At 39.7% G+C, this 26,717-nt stretch overlaps 1 protein-coding gene across 2 annotated transcripts; it reads left to right on the top strand.

Annotated features, from left to right (window-relative positions):
• The first annotated feature begins 1,433 nt into the window (after positions 1-1,433).
• On the top strand, positions 1,434-26,532 carry UBE2D1 (ubiquitin conjugating enzyme E2 D1). Of its 2 annotated transcripts, none has more exons than XM_048857537.2 (7): positions 1,434-1,638; positions 11,829-11,892; positions 11,991-12,022; positions 17,462-17,539; positions 18,027-18,132; positions 21,428-21,521; positions 23,787-23,867. In XM_048857537.2, exons 1-7 carry the CDS (start codon positions 1,615-1,617, stop codon positions 23,845-23,847), a joined length of 459 nt encoding a protein of 152 aa, XP_048713494.1. In that variant the 5' UTR covers positions 1,434-1,614; the 3' UTR covers positions 23,848-23,867. The 2 variants fall into 2 exon arrangements, with proteins under 2 accessions (XP_048713494.1, XP_048713495.1); XM_048857538.2 differs by lacking the exon at positions 23,787-23,867 and adding an exon at positions 25,637-26,532 and having other exon boundaries at positions 1,437-1,638.
• The last annotated feature ends 185 nt before the right edge of the window (positions 26,533-26,717 follow it).

The raw sequence follows: 26,717 nt of genomic DNA, 5'->3' as shown, positions 1-26,717 counted from the left end.
ATCAGACATGCAATTAAAATAACCACAGGTGCCTAAATTTGGAATATTCTATTAAAATAAGTGTATATCTGGAAGAGCAATCTTTCAATGTTTACGTTTTTAACCTTTTCGGAAGATCAAAGATGAGGGTAAACAGTGTCAGGAATTTTGCAAGTCATATGAGACCTGACTTTCTCAAGGAGAGTGCAGATGGTCTAACATTGGTGTAAAAACAGTGTAACTACTTCCCAGGCTGATTTATTCTTTGAACTGTATTAAACTGACTTGTTTACAAAACTAGTTTAAATTTGGGTAGCTTGGCCAAGGTTTAAAGTTGACATTCAAAGGAAAATAACATTGTCTGAGCCCAATTTTATTTCTTTATTATGCAATAAAGACCTGCTAAAATTTAAAGTATTCTTTTTTGTTTGTTGTTTACACTAGAATTTCAGATCTAGCCTACCATGTTTTTTCTGGGAAAATCTATTGACGATCAGAGAATAAGTAGCATTATTACCTCACGCTCACATGAACCAAGAGTGTGGCCAGCTAAGAGATGTTCAACTAGACTATTAAAAACTCTGGTTTTGTTAATATTTAGTTATTTAACTGCAATAACTGTCAAAAGATGGGAGAAAAGATTTCTTTGTGAAATCTTTCTCTGTGTGTTTTCATTAATTTCAAGACCAGAAGAGACCATTCTGATCATCTAGTTGTATTACACAGGTCTAAAGTATTTTTTGGAGCATATCACTTTGAAAAACACCCAATTTTGATTTAAAAATGGTCAGTGATATAGAATCCACCACAATCTGTGGTAAATTGTTCCAATGATTAATTACTAGATGGTTTTCTTAAATTATATATTATAAATAATAATCCTCAAACAGCAAACATCTTAATAATAATGTTTTTGACAGGGTAGAAGTGAACTTGCATTGCTACTTTGATAGGCTGGTTGCATATTGTGGCAGCATTAAAATCAGTGCAGCTTGGTCTTTGCATTGCTATAGCCTTCTTTAGTTATGTCTACACAGGGGACATTTTTGAAATATTCCCACTGGAACATCTGGGAGAGAGAACCATTTGGAATTTTTGAGTAAAGTTCCATAGTGAAGAAGACAAGGCCAAACTGCAACCTGAGTGCCCAAGGGGTTTGGTTGGTGGGGGTGGGACCAGGGTTAAGGTTGTGTGCACTTTCCATCCTTTCCCATCTCTGTGGGAGAAATAACCATGGAGCAGATGTAACTGTAGCTTTGAATTTGCTCCTCGCATTTAATCCTAGGGTAAAGGCCCCTTGGGCTGCAGCTGGCAGCAATTGCCACCTCCGCCCTCTTGCTGCCCGCTGCATGGGCCTGCAGGCTCCGCAGTGGGACGGTAGAGGGCGCTGCGCCGCCCTCCCGCCTCCGGACTACATGCCCCAGAATGCAGCTGGCGCGGGGCTCCGTCTATAAGTAAAAGCGGAAACAAAAGAGCCAGCGAGTGAGAGCGGAGAGGATCCGGTCCCGGTCCCTCACGTCCTGAGCCCGGCCTCCGTCCGGAGCGACCGCACGCGCCCAGCTGGGGAGTAGCCGCCCGCCGCCGCCTCCCAGACCCCCGAGCCGGAGCGCGTCCCAGCCCGCAGTATCGCCCCCCATGGCGCTGAAGCGGATACAGAAAGTAAGTGCGGCCGCGCCGGGCCCTGCAGTTGGGCGCCGGGCCTGGGGCTGAGCCGCGGGGAGCCCGGGCTCCGTGGGAGCGGGCGGAGGGTTCTGTCGCGGGAGAGCGGGGCCACGGGGGGGGTGCGAGGGGAAGGGAGGATCGTATTGTGGGAGCGGGGCTGGTGAGGGGAGAGGGAGGCTCTAGTGTCGGGGAAGCGGTTATGGGGGAGAGGGAGAACTGCAGGGAAAGGGCTACATGGCGGGGGAGCTGGGGAGAGGGAGGATCGTACTAGAAGGGAAGCCGGTGGTAGGGGAGAGGGAGGATTGTATCGGGGAAGGGAGGCTGGATGGGCGCCGAGGAGAACGTCGTGTGTCAAAGGGTAGAATAATGGGTGTTGGATCTTGGCTGTAGTTCTGCTCCTCGGCGTAGTGGGGCTTTCATATCTTTGCTATACCAATGGGGATATCGGTAGTTTATTGCTTCTGGGAGACTGTTCTTTGTTTCTCCTCCCCCATGGAAGTGGAATGTCAGTCTGTAGGTTGGAGGAGGATTACTTGTAGCACAGTATAGTAATGATGCTTCGCAGCTGCATGGCAATCTGGATACAGTTTAACATTAACCTTCACAAGGTCCAGGTGAGGTGGGCAGTTACAGTTATCTTACAGCTGGGGAAACTGAGGCAACAAGCAGTTGAAGGCTTGCCTATACAAAGGAAATATTGTGTGGTGCTGACAGCAGGTGTCAACAATGCAGTTTAGTTGCAAGTGTAAACAAGGGGGAACTGTGTTCAATGCCACTTCAGAAACTGCTTTAATTCTGGTATGGCCAGTGACTGGCCTGAGGTTCCTCAGCAGGTCAGTGGCAGAGCTGAGACTAGAATTTGGGGTTCCTGTCTCTCAGCTCTTCCCTTTATTCACCAGAAGATCATGTTGCTTCTAGACAGGATCAGTGTTTTGGTGGAGGGGTCACAGCAGTTCTGATACATCCTTCATTAATCTCAGAGGGACTTTGTATGGGTCTAATTCGTCTTGTTCCCCTCTGTAAGAATTGCTCTCCTAAATCTCTGAATGTGATAGAAATGTAAATAAGAGCCTGCTCAGTAAAGCAGCTTGCTATGTACTTTAGTTGATCGTTTCCTTCCCGGTGTTGCATACTGTGTGCAAAGGCTAGCAGTGTCTCACTTTGAAGAGAGGGGACTCTCTTACTTAGGCCATGTCTAGGTTACAAGTGCTACAGTGGCATGGCTACAGTGCCATAGCTATGTTGCGGTAGCATTGTAGTGTATATGCTTCCTAGAGCAATGGAAGGGGTTTTCCCGTCGCCTTAGGAACACCACCTTTGTGAGTGACAGAACTTATCACACCCTTGAGCACTATAATTGTGTTGACGTAACTTTTAAGCGTAGACCAGACCTCAGGTAGTCCTGCCCCAAAGAGCTTACAATCTTTTTGCTTTTGCTCTATTTGTACAGTGCCTAGCTTAATGGAGTCCTGGTCCATGATTGAGACTCCTAGGCACTTTGATAATACAAAAAATAATAATTACTGATAAGCCACTTAAGTGCCCTGCTGCTGCTACATTAGGTCCGACACAACTGCAGTGGAAATGTAGCTGCTACTAACCACTGTGATGGCTGTCATTCAGGATATCTTGTCGTGATCTGTCTGAGAAGCATGTTTCTATCTGGCAACTTTATCACATGAAATATACAACCTGGACATCTAACAGGAACTCTGCACCAAGGAAAGACCAGTCCAGGTCAAGGCACGGTTGTTATGTCCAAGCAAAGTAAGCATAAATGTAGGGTTTTGTGGTTTAACGAGGGGGAGGGTGTAGCAGAGGGAGAATTCTTTCAGTCATTTATACGTTAGGCCGCAACAATCAAGGAAACAGCATATGTGTAGGATATCCCATTTTTAATTTGTCATTAATGTCAGGAGATTGATCAAACTGACTATTGACACATTTCTTATCTTGAGCGTAAGGCTATACTGTTATGACTAGGGCTCCATGTTTGTCATGGAGGTCATGGATTCTGTGACTTCCTGCGACCTCCGTGACTCCTGCAGTGGCCCATATGGCTGACCCCAGGGTTACCCGAGCAGTTGGCTCCAGGGACAGTCACACCTGCCACTGCTGGAGCGGCTCTACAGCCCGCCACTCAGGGTCCCGCTGCCGGAGTGGCTCCGGTGCCAGCCTCTGCTCTGGCAGCTCCGGGCAGCTGGCCCCGTGGACGGCCCAAGCAACAGCCGATGCAGCTGGCCTTGGGGACTGCCTGAGCAGCGGTCCTAGCAGTGGCCAGAGTGGCCACTGGCCTCCTTGGGACTCCCTTTACAGCGCTGGCCAGAGCTGTGGCTGGTGCCACCCCTCTCCCTCCCTTTTCTCCTCCCTCCCCCCCCGGTGGGCCCCCCTGGGGCAGCTGCTCCCAGTGGTGGCAGCACCCCACCTAAAATTCAATCAGGAGTATTCATGGTATAAATCATGGACAGGTCACAGGCTGTGATTTTTTTGTTTCTTGCCCGTGACCTGTTCATGACTTTTACTAAAAATACCCGTGATTACATCATAGCCTTAGTTGTGAACCACTCGGTCAAAGGTAAAGTACCATCATATAAAGTATCAGGCTATTATGCTGATGCAGAAATGTTATACTTACAACTTAACGTTTTGAGAACATAGCTAACTAATCCTGGTTTTCTTTCCAATAATGTTCTATCCGATCCACAATTAGAAACATTGTCAGCCTATTTGGCCCTTGAACATATCACAAATGAGTTTGTAAATGGCATCTGTAAATGTCAAGGATTTAAATGAGAAAACTTCTTCTAAAAAAAGCCACCCACCTCTCTTTCCCAAATATTACTTGCCCTATCAGAATCAGTCTTTCATTGCAACAAAAGAGATGTTTGTTATGAAAGGTAAGAAACATGGGTGCTCGGAATATTTATACGTATAGCTTATCTAAGGTTATAAAACTGATATGTACTTCATCTTGCTATTGTTGATGCTGTGAAATTAGTGTGTTGTTTTCATCTAACCCACTATTTTGCTCTGTTCACATGAATAATTGCTTGATTTCTGCATTACTTTACGGTTGATGGTGGAAATGGAGGTTGGTGGTTCTGTAGTATCCAATTAACATGCTGTTAGTGAAGATATGACTTCAAATGTACCAACTGCTGAACGTAAAATCAAGAGATTAAAGCACAGGTTGGGAATTGGGAGATCTAAGTCTGTTCTGCCACAGACTGTGTTTGTGTTGTTGAGCAAGTTATTTAACCCTCTCTGCATCATTTTCCTCTCTGTAAAATGAAAACAATTCCTGCCTACCTCACATGGGTTTTAAGGTTCACTAAAATGTTAGCATAGTGCTTTGAGGTCCTTGGATGAAAGGTGCTTTATAAATGCAAAGTATGAGTGTATTTAAAGTTGTTTTGGTGTTGCTCTAGTACTCTTTTAACCAGTTGCTGTCCTTGTTACAAATTGGGACTGCTTTAATGACAATAGCCAGCATGCAAGTGGGAATGTCGGAATTGCTATCTTGGATCAGGTCCATTTAGTTCAGCATCCTGTCTCCAACAGTGGCCAGTATCAGATGCATCAGAAGAAGATGTAGGAACTCAACAGTGGGTAGATCTGGGATATTTTGCCCCCCATGTTAGGTCTCATCCTGATCTCTAATATATGGAGACTGACTCAAACCCTGAAGGATGAGGCTTAATATCCCTCCCCAAATCATCATCAGTCATGATAATTCTGGTTGATCATCTTATCCATATAAATTTACAATCCCTTTTTGAATCTTGCTAAATTTTTGGCCTGAATTTCTGTGGCAATGTTACAGTCAAATTACGTGTTATGTGAAAAAAGTATTTCCTTTTATCCATTTCGAATTTGCCATGTTTTGCTTTCTGTGAACGACCCCTTGTTCTTGTGTTATGAGCCAAGGAGAACAGACACTGAGTTTTTCAAAGTTTGGATCATGACCCAGTACTGAGTTGCAGAATGCAAGGCGCTGGGTCGCCTTGCTCAGCACCCAGGGACCCTAGTGGCCGGCCAGTAAAAACTAGTAGTCCCTACCTGTTCTGACACCACGGTGGACCCCGGAAGCGGCCAGCAGCAGGTCTGACTCGTAAGGGGGGGGAGGGGCCACGAGGCTCTGCACCAGCTGTGGGGGTGGTGCCTGTGGGCAAGAGCCGTGCAGAGCTACTTGCACACCTCTGCCTTGGAGCCGGACTTGCTGGCTGCTTCCGGGGCACAGCATGGTGTCAGAACAGGTAGGGACCAGGAGACACTAGAGATAAGCCTGTACCCCAATCCCCTGTCCCAACCCTACCCCCCCCGCAACCTGGAGCATCTTCCTGCACCCCAACCCCCTCATCCCTGACCCCCCCACCCCAGAGCCCTGAGCCCCCTCCTGCACCCTGAACCCCTCATTCCTGGCCTCCACCCCTGCACCCCAACCCTCTGCCTCAGCCCCCTCCCAAACCCCTCATCCCCAGCTCTGTTGAATTTTGGGCATCAACAATTTTCTTCAACTGCGTTGCCAGAAAAAAAGTTTGAAAACCACTGATCTACATCATTCTTTATCTTATATACTTTTATTATGTCTCCTTTCTAAGATAAACAGTCACAATCTTCTCTAATTTTTTTTTTTATACGTGAGTTTTGCCAAGCCTTTTCTGGACCCCTTCTCATTTCTACACTTTTGTTTGTGATGGGTTGATCAGTACCGTATGCAGTAATCCAAATGCGGACTGCAACATTGAATTTTACATAAAGGAATTATATTTTCTGCATTAATTTGCATCCCATTCCTTTCCTTATGTATCCATCTTTTTTGAATCTTCCTTGTGTTGGAGTGAATACCACAACTTGTATGGTCAGAATATTTTAAGGAATAGCATCTGTTAGGTGCTTGAATGACTTGTGAATAAATTTGTACACTAAGAGCTTGTGCTGTGTACCTTATTAGTATTTCAAAATGGGGGAGATGAGAATCAGTTGGTTTATCTGTAGTTAAGACTATCTTAACTACACAATTGTTTTTAATCTGAAATAACTGAAGAAATGCCAAAGGAGGAGTGTGACGGGGTGGATGAGGCCCACAGGCCCCCTGCTGGAGGCCTCAGAGTCCTGCCACACTCGTCCCAGATACGGAGCAGTTGGAGAGGCTGTCCAAACAGGCTAGAAGGGCCCTGTAAAAAGGAGCTCCAGAGACAGTTCAGTTCCTTGCTGGAGCTAGAGGAGTGCAGAAGGGCTCCTGGCTGGCAAAGGGAACTGCAGCACAATGGACAGTTCAGAGCTAGTGGGGAGCAAGGAAGAGCTCCTGACTGGCTAGTGGGCCTGATCTTAGAAGAGCCCTGAGCTAAGGGTAAGGCATTGGTGAAGGCTGGGGCTGCAGGGAAGTGGCCCAGAGAACTGAAGGTAGTTTTACGAAAGGGACACAGTGGCATATGGCTGCTATTCTGAAGGTTCCTGGGCCGGGACCCAGAGTAGTGGGTGGGCCCTGTTTCCCTCCCGTAGGCCATTGAGAAATGGCCTACAATTGGACATCAGTAAACCTCCAGAAGGGGACTGAATTGTCAGGATGTCCAAGCTGAAGACTGGGGCCAAACCAGACTAAGCGGGCAAAACCATTGCCTCCAGGGAGGAAGCCCTGCGGATACAGCTCGATGGCAGGGCTGGGACTGGTTTAAAGACTGCGGACACACCCAACCAGAGGGGGCGCTCAGGAGAGGTGGGTGCCAACCCTGTTACAAGTAGATATGGAGGGGAAGCTGAAGTTGGTAGGTCCAAAATTAGACACCTTTTTCTTCTAGTTTGGGAAGTGAAGATGTTTGTTTTCTCAGGTCTCTTTCCTCTTCCCCTCCCCCCTTTTCCCCTGAACACCTCACCCTCTGGAAATTTAAAAAAAAAAAGGGGGTGGAGAGGATTTTGTCATCAGCCAAGCTTCATGAATGGTACTACAATAACAAACTAGCATGCATGGATGAGAAAAATGGTAAGGAAACAGATTTCACTTTCAAATGGATCATTAAACTAAGGGAAAACCAGTTAAAAAAAGATGAAATACCCTGACATCGTCTCCTTAAATGATGTACAGTTTTCCTACATGATTACAAAACCTAAAAAGACTAACCCTAGATGAAGGTATCTTATAAAATTTAGTTTTAAGTTGGCATTTTTAGCCCACCTGAGAAGATGACAACTAGAACTCAGTGACTGTTCAGGTTTACTGTAAATGTTGGTGGTTATGTTGTGGGGCCTTAAGTCTATGGGGGTATATAGAGGGCTCTGAGCAGATAGAATACAGTGAGGTCTTCATAGCTTTAGCAAGTACCTCAAAGAACTCTGGGAAGAACAAAGGGCTGGCAGATAATGCAATGAAGTCACTTAGAAATTCATGTCTATATAGACATACTGTCTCTGGCTAAGCTTGAGTGTTCTTATGACAGCTAGAAATTTTATATCTTAAAAATAGCTATGGGACTTGGGAGTTCTGTGAGATCAAGTGTCTGCTCAGATTAATAGTTCTAATAACATTTATGTTAAAGATGGCAGTATCTACTAAGGAAATGAGCTGTAATATACAGTGAACATTAGTAAGTGAACATATTTTCTTTTTTTTTAGTGTGTGTTGGTACTCTAACATCTCGCTAGTATCAGCATCATAGTTTCTGCTGTACCATATCTTTTTCTCAATGATCTATCCCGTAACACTGTTTCCAGACAAGGCACTTTTCAGAGGTGTACAGCACACAGGCTCCTAGAGCAAACTAATACCTGAAAAGAGGTATTCTACACCATGGGAGAGCTATAGCCAAACCAGCCAAAAGCTAATGATCAGGAGATAATTGTAAATGAAGGATTCTCACATATTAGCGAATAAGTGAAGGCAGAACAGTAAGGCTTGTCCATTGTGTCCTCACTACTAGACTAAACTTCACCAGTTGCTCCCAACTCTGTGACAAACCTGTCTTGAGTCCCTCAGATTTCCCTCTCTGTACTCCAGAGTGCATTTTAATCTGCCTCACATAGGGACCCCTTGACTGCCTCTGGTCAGTGATCTGCTTTGCCATAGGACACAAGGGAGTTGATAGATTTGTGTCATCAAAATCATAGATTTAGACTGCACAATGTCTGATCTACACTGGAAGCTCCTTGGGACAGGAACAGCATCTCCTGTTATCTGTGTACTGTGCAGCACCATGTACGTAGTCAGCACTAAGCAAATAAAATATATACAAAATTCACTTCTGAGACTCTTGATGCTTGTAAGTTCTAATTGATTTCATAATGTATAGTAGTGTGCTGCAGTGTAAACTAGACTTGGGGGTTCTGCAGATGAGTCTTCTGTAATTAGCAAATCTTTGAAAATTGGGGAGAGGCTATCACTGTTTGGTGCTAAGTATGAATATGCATGCTCTAAGGTCTTGCTGTATCTAATGTTAGGTAGCTCAGTGAATTTGTTCACATGGCTCTTCTGTGAAGAGCTGTTGTCCTATGGTTGGTGCTCAGAACCCTTCATTTTCATCTCTGTTCATGGACTTTGGCTATCATGTATTATAGGGTTTGTTGAGAAGACACTTTATTTATAAGCTACTATTTTTCCAGGGCTTACCTCTAGTGATCAAGAGGAAATGCGGTTTCTGATGCTTGTTCATAGCTCAAACTTAATTATTTGGAAATACTTGAAAAATTCTTTTTGGCTGTTCTTGTTTCGAGTGTGGAGGAACTTGGATGTATTTTACTTCAGAAAAATTATTTTTGAAAATTTAAATAAGTGGCTTTTGACACATTTTTGAAGTAACTAAGTTTAAAAATAAAGGGTGTTGTAGTCTTGTAGTGTACACAACTTTATTTATTTTTTCCACTAAATTGAAATGTAAAGAGACGTTCATACACTTAACTGTCAGTGAAATAACACATCTGTGTTTCAATATATAATCACATGTGCATGCAAATGGTCAAACATCATCCACTAATTTGAATCTTACAATTCAAAAAGTGTTTTCATTTGTTCCTATAAACTAGCAAAATAAATATAAAAAGAAAGCAAAATTGTATTTGCCAATGTAAATATATAATTGTCTGATTGACCTGGAGCAGAGTTATGGCTTAGAATTTCACATTTAACCTAACAGTAACATACATGTGTAGGGGAAAATATTGTCTGTTGAGAACCATAATCTAAAGTTTGCTCATTAATAGTTTTCTTTGTATTGAATTATGATGCACTTGTTGGATGATAAAAATAATCTTGGGGAAAAAGGTAAAAAGTTTTTTATTTAAGCAACATGATATGAAGTGTTACTTAGTCTGTGTTAGACTTCTTAAATTCATGGAGAATTAAGAATCATTACATTTTCATGTTAAGAGTATAAGCAATACATTTAGACACTTGTGGGAAGTTAATTTCAAAAGCAGATAAACCAGTAGCTGTCTAGGGGGAATCAATAGAAAGTGAGGTTGTGATATATAATTACACTCAAGCAAAAAAATAAAAAGTGTAACTATAGTAAGCATGGGACATACACTTTGATTTTAAATATTGGGGCAAGGAGGAGGAAAAGTGGGATTTCTAATCTCTTTTGGTATAAAAATTCTGAAAACTAATCCTGTTAATGATGTTGGCTGATGGCATGGACTTCAGTCTTTTGTTAGTCTTTCTCTTCAGCAAAAAAGATAGGACTGTGTAAATAAAACACTTCTTTGAATCCAGAAATTCTAGGGCTGATCTCATATTAGAGTATCTAGACTAAAGGATTTTATGGCATGTGCCCACATTATCAGAACAATTGGTTATAATAACCGATATTGAAAGTACAATTTAAAATGAGCTATTCATCTTAAATGTTTCAGCAGTCTTTCTGTAATCAACCATTGGCTAATTAAGCATGCTGATTGAATACTGACTCCTTAGAATAGGAGATGGTGACACCTTATTTGAAGGGAATATTGCATTTAATTTCTTCCCATGAAGTGAAAGTAACTATAAATGTATTTTAATTACAATACAAACAAGAAATGTAATGCTTCATAAACCCCTTATCGCTTGCGCAGTATACAATAGGCAGTGCCTCCATCAGCTGAAATGTGTGAATCCAGTGCTCATGCCCTTGGGTATCCTTTGTTGTTAATAAATTACTATAGTCTCATTTTAAGGAACAACTAACTTTATTTTCCATCCCAAAAATTTGTTCATGAACTCTTACACCCTTGGCAGCTATTGAGTTTGTTTCTACACTTTTTAATTTATATTCCATTTTTATTAACTGAACATGAATACAGTAGGCACTGATAGTGGCTTTCAGCAACAGCAGGTGGTTACCCAGTAGGAGTGTTTAAAAAAAGAGGGTGGTTGTCACAACCTCCAATAAGGAGGACTGTTGATAGTAGCTAGGGACAAGGAAGACATATGCAATATTCCCCTTTGGAAAGGCTATATCTAAGGACTAAAATAAAAACATGAACAGCAAGGAAGGGTAAATTAGCCAAGATTGACTTTATACCCTTTCGTAATGAAAAATATCATACTTGTAAAATACTCTATGAAGATTTCTGTTCAATTTTAACCTTTCTTGTTTTGTAAGTCTGAAAAATAAGATTTATGAAAGTAAAGAAGCTGTTTATCCAGAAATATCAACGGGAGGCTAAATTCTGTTAGCTTTCAGGCTCATTTATGAGTATTCTTAATAACAGTACATTTGTGGAGCACCTTTTGGGAAAATCAGACATTTTACAAACTAGTTTAAATCAATTAATGTACATGGATGGATGGGGCCAAGATTAGGTTATGCAAAACATTGCAAAGTTAAAGGAACACTCAGTTAAGCATTTAAAATTTTTCCTTAATACTTTAAATAATTGAACTTAAAATAACACTTAATCTTAATTTTTTTCATCTTACGCTTGACATTTCACTGTAGAGTTGATTTATTTATAATTTGCAGATCTATTTTACATGTCAGTAGCACAGTACTGCAGTTCTTGAGTTGCAAACACTGCAAGGAATGTTTATTTATTTGGGAAAACTTTCCATTTTCACTGGCACTTACATTTCTATTGTTTTTTGGTTTTAAATGTCCTAGATGTCTTATTTTAATCTAAGTATGATTAGAACTGAATTTGGCTTGATTCTTAGTTACCTCATTCTTCCTTGTAAATATTTTTAATCATTTACAATATTTTCATGTTTTTCATAGGAATTAAGTGATCTGCAACGTGACCCACCTGCCCACTGTTCTGCAGGGCCTGTTGGAGATGACTGTAAGCTCTTAATCATTTACTGCAAAGGTCTTAGTATATTTTTGTCAGTTGAGGGAGGAGAAAAATTTTCTAAAAACTTAATGTGTTTTGTCTTTCAGTGTTCCACTGGCAAGCAACTATTATGGGACCTGTAAGTATGTAATTCATATAATTGAAATAATCCTAAACCCCTTAGAAAGTAGGCCTGAGGTATTGACTTTTCTGATTGTGGAAAGGATTCATTTCATACAAGCATTTGCACACCTATAAGCACCATAGTCTTGGATTAAACTATCAGATATTCAGGTTAAATATTTGGGGGAAACTCTTGTAGTAGTTTAGTACTTAAAGTATTCTACATACTCCACCTACTTTGTCACACTTAACTTTCACTTTCAGTAAAACTTAAAAAATCCCTCCTTTTCCTCTTGAAACTAAAAACAATTTAACCGTAAACAACATCAGTCTACATTGAACCTTTGGTTTACTATTCTGTTTCCTAAATGAAAAGCCTGTTGTGTGTTGTTTCTCTTTTTCCCCAGGGATGATCAGTTAAATACTGTTATATGTTAGCTTCATCAGTCCAAATGGAAAACCATTATAGTAATTCATTTAGTAGTTCTAAATAGAATTGTCGTGGCACAGGGTGTGCTTGGGTCTTTAAAGGGTTAAAGTTCCTCCCATTCCTGTGATGTGGTTCTACCAAAAACAGAGCAATGTTTTGACTTGTTGTACAGCAATCATGGAAACCATAGGCTGCCGTATATAACGGATCTGCTTTCCTCAGTCTGAAGGAGGTCTGGGAGATGTTAGGATTTGCTGTAAGGCTCTCTCCCCAGTAGGTGGTTAGGGAAGGGCAAAAGTGCTAACTTTGTCAAAGGAAAAGTGCTTAAGAACAGAAAGAAGCCTGAAAAGGAAGCCTGAAGAGGATCTGAGCAAAGGAATATTTGGGAGAAATACATAAAGAGTGAACCTCTGAGGGAAGAGATGTTTTACCCGGACCCTGATAAGGGGATCATAGCCCAGATGTCTTTCCTTTTGGACTTTTTGTTACCACAGAGAGAGGATTTTTGGTTCCGTTGGAGGGCTAAGCCATCGAGCCAACAGGGGAAACTGAGGCCCTAGCCAAATCTGATGACAAGAAGGTGAGCAACAGCATTACAGGGTGAAAAGGAGAAAAAGGGAGTTGTGACTACTCTGGGACAACTTGTTTCAGCATATTTAAATACAACTCCTGCCTCCTCAGGAAAAGGATTAGGTCTTAACCTACCAATGGAACATTAGAACCTGTTGTCTGACACTGTCTCTTGGTGGTTTTATCCGACTTGCCACTGACCCACAAGCTCTGTGACTGACTGACTTGGGCCTGCTTTATCAATAGCGGATTCATATTCACATGAGCTGAAGCTACCCTTCTGGTTTAATGACTGCTTCCTTTCTTCTACCCCCTTTGCACTACTGAAAGGTGAACGGCAAAACTGTGAAGGGACGTAGAGTTCCGATGAAATGTATGTGATGAATGTCCCCATTAACAATGCTGTGAGGCTTGTTCAGCACAAAAAATGGAGGAAGTGGAGGAAATCTTTTAAAAGAAAGTTAGAATTTGTCCCAATAGTGAATTACCTTGATGACCTGAATAACACACACCCTCATCTGGCTCCCTGCCCTTTACAGTTCACCTTTAATATCCTGTAGCAGAAACATTCTTTTCTCTCCATGTATTGAACTTGCACAAGAATGAAGATATACTTATCTAGTGGAGAATGGGAACAGATCCCTTTTCAGTCCATCTTCCATCCATATCTGGCATTAGGGAAGGCCATGATATTCGCATAGTGCACTTGATATTGAGAGACATATGAAAAATGACATATATTTCAATGCTCCAATTTCCTGCTGGACTGTAGAAAGCACAGGACTAAAATTCACTTTCAGAATTAATGTCCCATGTCTGGAAGTAGGATGACTTGTATGCTACTTTTGCGTCCACCCAAGGTAAATATTGCACACTGACTATGTTTCAAATGACAAGGCTGGAGGGGTAAAGTATCTCTCTAGATACTAACTTTCAACCAGTAGCTAACTTTTACAGGTACAGTTACAACAACAACAAAAACTAGGGCTGTCAATTAATCGCAGTGAACTCATACAATTAACTTAAAAAAATTAATCGCGATTAATCACACTGTTAAGCAACAGAATACCAATTGAAATTTATTAAATATTTTTGGATGTTTTTCTACATTTTCAAATATATTGATTTCTGTTACAGCACAGAATACAAAGTATACAGTGCTCACTTTATATCATTTTTATTACAAATATTTGCACTGTAAAAATGATAAACAAAAGTATTTTTCAGTTCACCTCATACAAGTACTGTACTGCAAACTCTATCGTGAAATTGTAACTTGCAAATGTAGATTTTATTTTTATTTATTTGGTTACATAACTGCACTCAAAAACAAAACAATGTAAAGCATTAGAGCCTACAGGTCCACTCAGTCCTACTTCTTGTTCAGCCAATCACAAAGAGAAACAAAATTGTGTACATTTACGGGAGATAATGCTGCCCGCTTTTTGTTTACAATGTCACCTGTAAGTCAGAATAGGCGTTCGCAGGGCACTTTTGTAGCCAGCATTGGAAAGTATTTACATGCCAGCTATGCTAAACATTTGTACGCCTCTTCATGCTTCAGCCAACAATCTGGAGGACATGCTTCCATGTTGATGATGCTCGTTAAAAAAATAGTTTGTTAATTAAATTTGTGACTGAACTGCTTAGCGGAGAATTGTCTCCCCTGCTCTGTTTTACCCGCGTTCTGCCATATATTTCATGTTATAGCAGTCTTGGATGATGACCCAGCACATGTTTATTTTAAGAACACTTTCACTGCAGATTTGACAAAATGCAAAGAAGGCACCAATGTGAGATTTTTAAAAATAGCTACAGTACTCAACCCAAGGTTTAAGAATCTGAAGTGCCTTCCAAAATCTGAGAGGGACAAGTTGTGGAGCATGCTTTCAGAACTCTTAAAAGAACAACACTCTGGTGCGGAAACTACAGAACCTGAACCACCAAAAAAGAAAATCAATCTTCTGCTGGTGGTATCTGACTCAGATGATGAAAATTAACATGAGTTGGTCCGCTCTGCTTTGGGTCATTATCGAGCAGAACCTGTCAACCGCATGGACCTACATCCTCTGGAATGGTGGTTGAACCATGAAGGGACATATGAATCTTTAGCACATCTGGCATGTAAATATCTTGTGACGCTGGTTACAACAGAATGACAGGTGACATTGTAAACAAAAAGCAGGCAGCATTATCTCCTGCAAATGTAACCGAACTTGTTTGTCTGAGCGAATGGCTGAAGTAGGACTGGGTGGACTTTATAGGCTCTAAAGTTTTCTACATTATTTTATTTTTGTTTGCAGATTTTTTTTGTACATAATTCTACATTTGTAAGTTCAACTTTCATGATAAAGAGATTGCATCCGATGAAGTGAGCTGTATCTCATGAAAACTTATACTCAAATAAATTTTAGTTCTCTAAGGTGCCACAAGTACTCCTTTTCTCTTCACTTCAGTACTTGTATTAGATGAATTAAAATATACTATTTCTTTTGTTTTTTACAGTGCAAATATTTGTAATAAAAATATAAAGTGAGCACTGTACACTTTGTATTCTGTGTAGTAATTGAAATCAGTATATTTGAAAACGTAGAAAACATTTAAATGGTAATCCATTGTTTAACAGTGTGATTAATCACAATTTTTTTTAATCACTTGACAGCCCTACAAAAAACATTAGAGTTCATAATCTAACTATTGGAGCCTTTGTGTAGTGTTATAAATCAGGGTACAGTATGTGAGTTGTAGATTTGGCAGAATTCTTTTTTTATCATTTTGACTGATAATTATTTTAAGCATCTTTTTATTTTTATCAATTTAAACTTTCACTTACCTGGTTAAGGTAAAGCTTTCTAACCATTAAAACACAAATTGTCAATATCACATGTCAAAATATACAAAGAGAATATCTTAAATCAAACTCTCATAAGTTCTTAAGCAGCAGTTTTCTCAACTTGTTTATCTGTACATTTTGATTAGTATTGATGGAAATATTTTTTGTTGGTTTGTATGTGTTTGGTGAAATTGACACTCACCAATAAAAATCTAATCCTTCCAAGCCTAGTTCTCCAACGTTAAGCGATTAAGTAAAGGATTGTCTTCATTCTGAATTTTTATATGTGGTACATGCCAAATGCAGTGTAAATTTGTTTTTCCTCTTCATCAATGTTAAATTTGTTTGATCTTAAAAGCTTTTAAGATGGACAGGTCCATTTAGTATGCATGCAAACTGTCATCTTATTCCTAGCTAGAAGTATTGTGACAACCACTTTTGGTTTGGTATTACGTAATACTGACTTCTTAGCAGTACTGTTTTCAAACTTTTCTCTTACTGAAAAATTTCTTCATTTGAAATCTTTACATGAAGTGTTCACATGGCTTTCCCTATGGCACTCTTTCCTAAATAAGTAAAAATGATATTTATGGTGATTTTTAAGATAGATATTTTTTTTCCCCTTCTCCTCCAAAACAAAGAGCAACAGGCCACCTTAGATCTACATAGGGAATCTGAGAAGCCAGTGTACTTGCACTATTTTGTTGCAGGTATCAGATTCTTAGCAATTACATTAAGGATACCAAAGAAATTCGAAACTATTATTTTTTCTTAGTCAGAAGTCACAGGGATGCTTTAGCTTTGAGGCCCTCAACCGCCTAATCTTGGGGTTTTTTTCCTTCATAATTATGAAAATGAAGGGTTTCCTCAACAGATGACTGCAACAGAAAGATATTTCTCTTTTAACTGTGTGCAACCTGGACTTAAACCTGTGCACATGTTCTCTAACAAAATGCATGTTCACAGATTGTACAGGTCACAAAGATGTTGTGTGTTTTAAAAACTCCCTGATGTCGTCATGATCAGCTGAGTAATGCTGGAAAACCCTACTCTTTGCACCTGCAAAGAGAAATCCCTTCCGAAGGTAAGTATATTTGTGGCTTAAAGCTGGAGGAAGGCCCTGATTGTAGCAGAGCAATTGTGGTTCTGTTGCACAGAGGGCATGATAAGGAGGGCCTGCTCAGAGGTTCTGTGCTGCCATGGAACTGAGTTCCAGGAGCACTTCGCTGCCCAAACATGCAGGGGGAGCTAGCTTGGAGCTGGTGGATCAGCAAGTAAGTAGATTCACCAGCCAAACATTCTTCCTTCTCTCTTTTTTCTCCCAAAAAGTGATGTTCAGTAGGGTGTGGGTTTCTGCAGTAGTGGTCAGGGATGGCTCCGCTGTTGCTCCACAGCCTTGGGGGAGGATTCCATCCCTCATTGTCAGCCGCATGCCTTCCCAGCACAATGCCCGCATACTTGGGCTGTGTGTTGGTGAATAGATTTTGCCATAATAGAATAGATTGTGTGTTTGGTGAATAGATTTTGCCAAAGTTGCCATAGTTTTGAGAAGGCTCTTTAAATCAGAAAGGACCCTTAAAAAAAAACCCAGTAGCATAAATCCTGTTTTTTGTCTTTTACAGCCTGATAGTGCATATCAAGGGGGAGTGTTTTTTCTCACAGTACATTTTCCAACAGACTATCCTTTCAAACCACCAAAGGTAAATACTTAATTGTCCTAAAAGTGTTATAAAAGTCCTAGGTTGGGGCTTTGTTTCTGTGTCTTACCTGTTTAAAACCCAATTTTTTGAGTTAAAAGCAACAAAGTCAAATACCTATTCATATTGATTAATATAGCAGACCAAATGTTAAAACTGGGTTATAGGGTCAGATATTTGTACAATAGGCTATGGTTTGAGCATTGGCCTGCTAAACCCAGGGTTGTGAGTTCAATCCTGGAGGGGGCCATTTAGGGATCTGGGGCAAAAATTGGGGATTGGTCCTGCTTTGAGCAGGGGGTTGGACTAGATGACCTCCTGAGGTCCCTTCCAACCCTGATATTCTATGGTTCGTGGTGATAAAAGTCCACATTGTGTTACTTCTGTGAGTAGCAACTCTAAAAATAAATGACTGGATATTAAAGGGGCAACACTTATGGTGCCAGTTGTAATAAGCAGAGCTTGAAGCTAACCTCTTTGTTGTTCACAGATTGCTTTCACAACAAAAATATACCATCCAAACATAAACAGTAATGGGAGTATTTGCCTTGATATCCTGAGGTCACAGTGGTCACCAGCTTTGACTGTATCAAAAGGTAACTCCATAGACGTGCTAATGATTTTATGCATCTGTAATAGTAATGATGGTGAACATTTTGATGATGATATGGCATTTTTAGGTCAGCCTTACTGTGTATTCCTACACTGACAGTAGCTGGAAAACAGCAGTAGCAAAGGGTGGGAGTAAGAACTTTTATCCTACACAGTATTTAAATGGGAAATTCCACAAGATTCCTGACTCTTTCAGATCATGCAACCTTTTTTACACTTCAGATGTCACATTAGACAGTGAGTCATATATATGACTAGCAACTATTATTCAATTTGTGCCACTTAAGTGTGGGACGCTGGGAATGGAAAAAGAATTTACATGTAGGCATTGTATTTAGTATTTTAACATTAAAGAGGTGTCATGGGCGCTGGCTCTGAGTGGTCAGGCACCCTGCCTCCCTGTGACTGGCTCAGTTAAGGAGGATAAGCTAACACAGATCTGTCTGTGAATAGTTAATTGGAGAAGTAGCTGGGTGCTGTTTAATTAGTTAAGGAACACTTGAGCCTTATAAAGGATTATGAGGGCTCAGGTAGGAGCCCAGAATACAGAGAGAAAGCTCTTGAGATTATTCCCAGTAAAACTCCTCGCAGAGCAGGGGAGAGGAACCACACCCAGAATGTGCCAGAGGAGAGAGACAGTAAAGCTTCCCAGGGAGGGAGGCCTGAGAGACCCTGAGTTAGCAAGGGAGAGACTTCAGAGGTGCCAGCAGCAGAGAAGCCTGGGGACTTCTGGCAGAAGGAGAGGCTTGTTTGCATACCACGTGTGGCCGTTGATTAAATAAACCCAGACCCCTGTAAGGGCATTGTTCACTGAATACAAGCCTCATTGAACTTATCGAAAGCGCACCAGGGGAAACTGAGGCAGAGACATAACTATGATTGCACAAAGGGCTTCCAGGGGGTGCTCCAAGGGAGGGTAGCTGGTATATCATGGGGAGTTCTGTAGTGTGTGTGTGTGTGTATATATATATAAAAAAAAATAAATCACAAAACAATAGGTTTACTCTCTCCTCTATATGCGCATGTAGTGTATAAAAAAACGTTCACTACATGCGCATATAAAGGAGAGAGTAAACTGTATGTTTTCTGATTTATCGTAAACCCACAAAAGCAAGGAGATTCCAATTAAATGGAAAATCCTATCCTTCACCCATCCTGTCCTTTATCCATGGCTTGGTATTGAGGCAGATCTAAAATATCAGATGGCTCACTGCTTTGGAGATCCTTGCTACATGTTAGCATAAATAGATGAATTTAGGGTGGTGATCGGGACTGGCTCTGAATCATCATCTTGTGGGGTAAATCTAGCCTTTTAATTATGCTTTTGTGGGGGTAAGGGAAACTGTTCTGACTATATCACATTCTTGTGTGAGATTGCACAGTCTGTTGGCCCTCAAATCTTCAGCAAATAAAACTGCTCAATTATCTAACCAATCTAGTGTAGCATTCAGATTTTCTCAAGTTTTGAAGCATGTTACTCTTGGAACAGTAAGGCTGAGGTTAGATAGTTTTGCCTGGCACAGCTCTTCATATTATTGGGGTTGTAGGAGTTCCACATAAGGTGTATCTTTCTTCAAGTGTAGGCACCAGAACTGCTTTTCATTTCTCATCCATACTACTCATTACACTTACCCACTCCTTTCCTTGACACTCTGTATATAGTGATATAAAATACAATCCGACTATTAATGATGGAACTTCTTTAAAAATGTACAGGGTTAAACAATGTAATGTTTCCTTAGGTACTTAATAACGCCCTAAACAATGTCTCCTTTTAGAATAGTGTCATTACATTTTCAGTTGGAACAAGACAAAATTGTTAGTCTTCATCTGATCTAAATTGCTCCATTCAGGTGCAGCTATTGTAGCTTCTTGTATAATGCAGCTGCTGCCCACACACCCCAATTCTGTGCAGGACAGACTCAATAGCTACATAAAAAGTCTCTAAATTTACTTTGATTGCGGGGTAGATGCATAAGGAACATCTTGTGTATATTCGATCTGCAGCTTTCTGTATAAATTGGCCACTTGTCCTGTCACTGAGCAACCATTGTCTTGTTCCCTATTAATGTCAGAGGACATATTAAAAAAAAAAGAAAGAAAAGGAGAGGAAAAAAAAGATGTCAGCCATTTGCATCTTATCATTGTCTCAGATTTAAAGGCTACACTCCATGTTTTTCTTAAATGCTCTTTTATTAGTAGTGGTGAGTGGTCTGTCCCCTGGTTCACACTTTAGGTAGAATGCTTTTATAGTCTTAATTTCATTCATGTGCGTATATGTTGCATATCTCAAACTGGTGCCTAACCTGAATGGTTGATGGAAGTTTTTGTTTTCACTTGCACATATGTTCTTGCTGAGCAGGATTAAAGGACTTTGATGTGACCATATGTCTGCTAAAGTGGTCACTGCTCAATGTGACCAGTCAAGCAACTTGAGTTGTCAAATATTAGTGTCTTATGTTGATATTAGTAAGTGCCAAAAACTTCAGCACAAAATGATTGAAACTGCCACAGCCCAAAATATCATTTTGAATTCAGTTTAATACTACTTTTTAATGTGGTAAAATTAAATCTGCCTGAGAATGCCAAGAAATTAGTACTGACATCTGTTTGTGGCAAAACTTGTAGTGTTTAGAATTAAAAATCTAATACCTAGTGTATTCAAATTGGGTGAAAATTTTCATATGCAGTCTTACTGGAGAAAATAAATCTAAGATGGCTACAAAATGAAAAAATACACTAAAATCTGGTGTTGCACGATAGTGACACAGAACATAAAATAGATGCATTTGTAATTAGTACATGCTGATCCTGTGACCCTGCCCTAAGCCCTCTGTCAGAAAGTCAGTCTCTCTCAATAAGAAACTAATTGTATTGGTTTTAAAGCAAAATGGCTTACAGTCTGATAAAATGTTCACATGACCGTATGTAGTTTTCTTTAACGTGTGTAAGTCAAAATTGTCAGTTTCACTTCTAAGGCCTGAGTCCTGCAATGAATTCCTCACAGGCACATGGGTCTGCATGGTTTGTTGTATTTTGCATCAAGTTCTTTGAGTGTACACTCTCTGGGTCAGGAACCATATCCTCATGTATGTCTGTACAGCATTGAGCAGAATGGGACCATGATCCTGAGTGAGGTTTCCGGGCAGACTTGTAGTATAAAGATTTAATACTAATGATGTGCATTTGTTTCCCAAAATTTATCACTGTATATAGTAAGGTATTATAGAAAATAAGACAAAGCAGTAATCCCTTCCTTAATCTATTTTCTTTTTTTAGTTTTATTGTCCATATGCTCCTTACTTTGTGATCCTAATCCTGATGACCCTTTAGTACCAGATATTGCACAAATCTACAAGTCAGACAAGGAAAAGTAAGTATAACTTTTTGATATTTAGAGGCTTGCTTTTAATCTGCTACGCATAAAACGTTCCCTCTCATTCTTCGAAGACATTCTCTTCATATATGCTCTCAAAACTTAGGTATACCAAAGATATACATAGCTAAGCCTTTAAACAATAGAATTTTAACAAGAACCCATGTAATAATTTTATAACTTCAATTAAACCACTTTAGTAGACTGTAGGGTTACACAAATCAACATTGATATTTCCTAATATTTTAGTGCACAAATCTGTACATACAACCTTGACACTTCTTTTGTATGTTTACATTAGTTTTAAATTACATGAGGACAAATAACAGAATATATTATTTGAGATGGGATGTTGGTCCTGTTATGAAAGACTTGTTAGACTTATGCCTCTGCTAAAAGGTTAAAAGATATTGAACATGGATATTAAATTTTGACATTTGATTTCCCAAATACAACTTCTGTCTAAAATATAGAAAATATTGAGAAGTTTTTTCCATAGCCACATTCATCTAACAAACAAGAAAATCCTACAGCAAAAATAGACCTTTCTTCACCTTGACCTCAATTTAGAACTGGTGGGATAGCTTGTATCTGGATGGCAACCTAGGCAACTAGTGGCTGCAGTAGTGCATACTTCTGGTGCAGAAGAGATTTAAATTGAAAGGATTTAATCTCTAAAGGTATCATATTGACTGGATTCCTACTCTTTGGTCTTAGTCTTGTTCTCAAAGCGCGCCTGGAACTCCCAAAGCTGAATTTTGATGGTTTCAGGCAGCACTCTGTTACACATCCCTGCCATGGGGTGGCTTGAAGCACTGTGATCCAAGTACATTGCATGGCTGTAGCCCCGGGAACGTCTGGTACCAGTGTTTTGTGGTCAGCTGAGTCTCCAGGTCTTTGGCACAGAGTGGAAGCTTATCTCCAGAACAGTGCTGTGCAGAGTGAATTCTCTGAGCATTTCAGACTCTAGAGGATTATCTCTGGATATCTCAGGAAGTTGATGCCTAGGCACACTATGGGGCACTTCACATGGGGGTGGCTACAGGCTCTGGGCCCTCAGAATATTGCAGACCAGATTTGGGAATTTCCAAAAGGTTCCCTGGAGTAAATTTGGAATGCCAGTGTCTTTGAATCTCTGGAGCTTTCCCCTGGTGTATCAGACACTAGCACTGTGAGAGTGGCTTGAAGAGCCAGGTGGTGGTAGCTCAGGGGGTGGGGAGAAGGCAGAGGAGGAGTTCTGTATCTCAGAGAGCTTGTACTTGAGACAATCTCCTCCACAAGTAAAGCTGCTTATTTCCAATGAGACAGGAACATCTGTATATGCTTCCTTCTTCTAATTCCTGTTTCTAAACCTTTTTCTTACGTTCAGCAGGAATATGGATCCATTGGTCCTATAACCACAATCTGAGTGTTTTAACAGTCATTCTAAACGGTGGAATGATTGACTACTCTAATGAACAATTGATGTGATAACAGAGTAACTTGGAGGTGCACCAGTCTTCCACACCAGGGTGCTCAAAGTAGTTGGGGGATTGAACTTTCTTCCTAGAGGTCCTGTGGGACATACTGTTTCTTGGTCTGGATAGTCCAAGTCCAGGATCTGGTCTGACTCTTTGCTAAAACAGACATATTGAAACTCTGTTGCAGCATATGCCCTAAACTGTGTTCTGCAACAGTATTCGAGTACCTGTGACATCTGAACCACATAAGAGCATTTTAGTGGGCCTGAAAACACAATACATAATATCAGTGAAGATGCAGTAAACACAATGTCTTGCTCTTACTGATGGTCTTAAGCCCTTCCAGATTCCACAAATTCATATTGTTCGCTCTTTGGATCGAGTATTTGGTAGACACTATTAGGTTGGTGGATGTTGTGTTTGGGATGCATGTTGGCTACCTTTGATTCTGGCTGAAATCCTAGCCCTATTCAAGTCATTGGGAGTATTGCCATTGACTTCAGTGGGGCAGTATTTCACTGGTGGTGTTTATGCTAATTGTTGGTAGCCTCGGGGGTCTTTTCTTTATTACCTTAATCAGTTACACTCATTGTTCCAGGATCTCTAGAGCCTGTATGGAATATCTGGAAGAGATCACAACTGCTTGTAACATGTGAACAAGCTTGTGTGTGCCTGCTACAATAATACTCATTAATAGCAGCACTAAGATGAAAGGTACTTACGAGGAAAATGTGTGACATTGACTGTCATCTACATATTACAGATAGAATCCGATTTAGCTTTTTAATACTCATCCATTCAGGAACTTTTTGGTACACCTGCAGATGGGCCGTAGTTCCTCCTCACTGGGCACAGTTTTCTGAAGGTAACTGAAGATTGTTTTCAATTTGAAAACTGTTCTATTTGTCAAGTTGTGTTGGGGTCTTTGCTTATGTTAGATGGAGGTTATGGTCGTCTTAAAGGATATTCCTCTGCTGAAACAGTCTTCCTTGTCCATGCAGTGGATATTTTTGCAGACTGCTAAGATGTTTTTTCTTGCCAGTTATGATGTTTGGTGTAATCAAATTGTCTGACCCATTTTGCAAGCACTGCCCCAATATTTGAACTTGTTTGTATATCTACCTTATAATACAAACCCTATTGTTCTCAAGATGAAGAAATCAGGGCTCAGCCTTTGCCTGTTCATTTACTCAATATTTCTTCTTCCTGTTGTTGATTGGGGGGCGGGGGAGTGGTGTTGAAAAGTCTCCACATTTCTTAAGGTGGTGTGGAAATTCCCATACAGTTTCTTGGAGAATATCTTGGTTTATGGAGACTCCCTCTTTAAAGTGAGGACTAAGAATCCAATCGGTATGGAATGGTTTGAGAGAGGAAAATTTGCCTGTAACTCTGCTTCATTGAAGTTATCCTTTGGTTGGCTTTCTATTAAACTTATCTCCTCTCAGACTTGGTCTGTGAAAGTTATGGCTGACTAAACTCTGGTTATGCTATACACCGACTTTTACCAATATTAACTTAAAGTCCAAGGAGTTATGTTCCATTAGCATGTGTTTTGCAGATTATGGAGACTACTGCAGTTAGTGCACTAATTACATATATTGGCATCTTAAAGGGATTAGGTTTTGCAAAAGTTCTTGCTTCAACCTTTTATTTGAAGAAGGAACTAACAGGTGGGGGCACAAGAGGCTACAGAGCCTACAGTCAGGTGTTTAATATACCCAAGTGCTGCTACCAAGGCATGGAGAGAGTTGGCAGTCCCCAAACTCCTAGATTTGGGAGTTCTGGCCAGTCTCATGAAGAAAGGAAAAGGCCCAAGGATAGAAATCCAGTCAAATGATACTTTCGGAGAAGCATGATTACTTCCCTTTTGAGTGTCAAAGTTCAGATGTTGTTGGCAGACAATGGTAGTTGTGACACTAATTGACAACTATAAGGAGAATTACAAAAAAAACCTTCCTAGGTTTTGACCTAGTTCAATAAGACCTTTTATACCTAAATAATATTTTGGAAATAACTTTCTAATAATGACATTAATAATTTGACCTTGTTCAGTCTAATGATATGTAATTAGCTTTAATGCAATTCTTACCTTTCTTCTAGGAAAAGTCTTTAAAAACTTGTTTAAATTAACTTACTGTAAAGTGAATTTCTACAGCCAAAATAGAGTTGACATTGAGAAACAGATGGTGAAATAAAATAATCTTGTGCTTCAGTATATGGTGTGCATTGTTTTAATGACCTACTACTTGCCTGTATTAATTAGCTAATGTGTTTCTAATAGTCATAAGTATGCTAGAGTTGTTGATTTTGGCACTGTTTAGTGCACTGTAGAACTATTAGCAAAAGACTGATTACATATGCACAAACTGTAGATTTCTTACATTTTAATGCAATCATCGAAGACTGCTGTGGTTAGACTTTATTTTTTTAGGTAGCTCCAAAACTGAGCATGTGTATCTATATGCTATGAATTACGTATTTTGTTTCTTGAGGAAAGAGAGTTACTATGTAAAACATTCTTTATATTTCACAAGTTTATAATCAATCCCAAAAGGTAGAGAGCCAGTAACGCATCATTTGAGTACTTACGTAGATGCTGTGGATCATATATATACCTATCTTCATTGAAATGCCTTCTTTCTATACATACAGATACAACAGACATGCAAGAGAATGGACTCAGAAATATGCAATGTAAACTTGTGAAGACTTTTTCATATATACCACAGAGTACTGTAAATTCTAGGTTTTTTCAAAATTAGAAGTAAATGGAGCACAGTTGACTGTTTCAATGTACCATGAGGCCCTTTTTAATTTTTACCCATGTAAGTGTGTTTCTGGAGCAAGAAAAAACAAACTTCCAAAAATAATCTTAAAACTGTGATGAGACTATTTATCCTTTTTGTATGCTTTGCAAAAGACATTTATTGTGGTTTTTAAGACTCTTGGACTTCTGCATCTTCAGCTACAAGATCCCTAATGCAGTTGTAAAGCAACCAACTTATTTTTTGCTGAAAAACTAGATGCTTTACATGAGAAATACTGTATGTGTCTTTAAGATATGTTGTCAATTTCATGAGTCCGTTCAAAATTTCATTCTGTTAGTTGTTATATAATTTGTATTTTTTTACTGTATAGACTAAATATATTTTATTTACCATGCAAATTAATTCATTTAGACTTTTTTTCCTTTAGCACAGTATTGACATGATACAACTGCTAGTAATGAAATCAATGAGGTGTTGCTCCCTATGGGCTATTATACAGACTGATTGCAGATTTCTTAAAACCTAAAATGATCTTTGCACTGTAATTCTTAACATGTTGATTATGGAGAAACACTTGGTTTTTTTTATTCTGTTGCATACTTGACTTAATTTTATTGCAATGTGAACTAATTGCACTGCTATGTAGAAAGATGTAACTGTTCTGTTTGTTGCTATTCATGACTGATTTTTTCCCCCTCTATTGGCAACATAATATTCTCATAGACCTTTTACAAATCTTACTGTAGCTTTTTCCATATAAATAAAATGCATTTTCTATTATTTGTCTTGGCTATTATTTAAATCTTGCATAACCTTGTAAGTGCTTGCTCTAAAATTAAAAGATCAAAATATTAAGTTATGCATGTGAATTATAGACAAAGGGGAAAATAAAGCCATGCATCTGATATTAATTCTAACTGTTGCAATTAATTTTGTTAGCTGTAGCCCAATTTATTTAACATGTT

The sequence above is a fragment of the Caretta caretta genome, chromosome 7 (genome assembly GCF_965140235.1).
Source record: "Caretta caretta isolate rCarCar2 chromosome 7, rCarCar1.hap1, whole genome shotgun sequence".
Lineage (NCBI taxonomy): Eukaryota > Metazoa > Chordata > Testudines > Cheloniidae > Caretta > Caretta caretta.
This window is presented reverse-complemented; position numbering and strand designations above follow the sequence as displayed.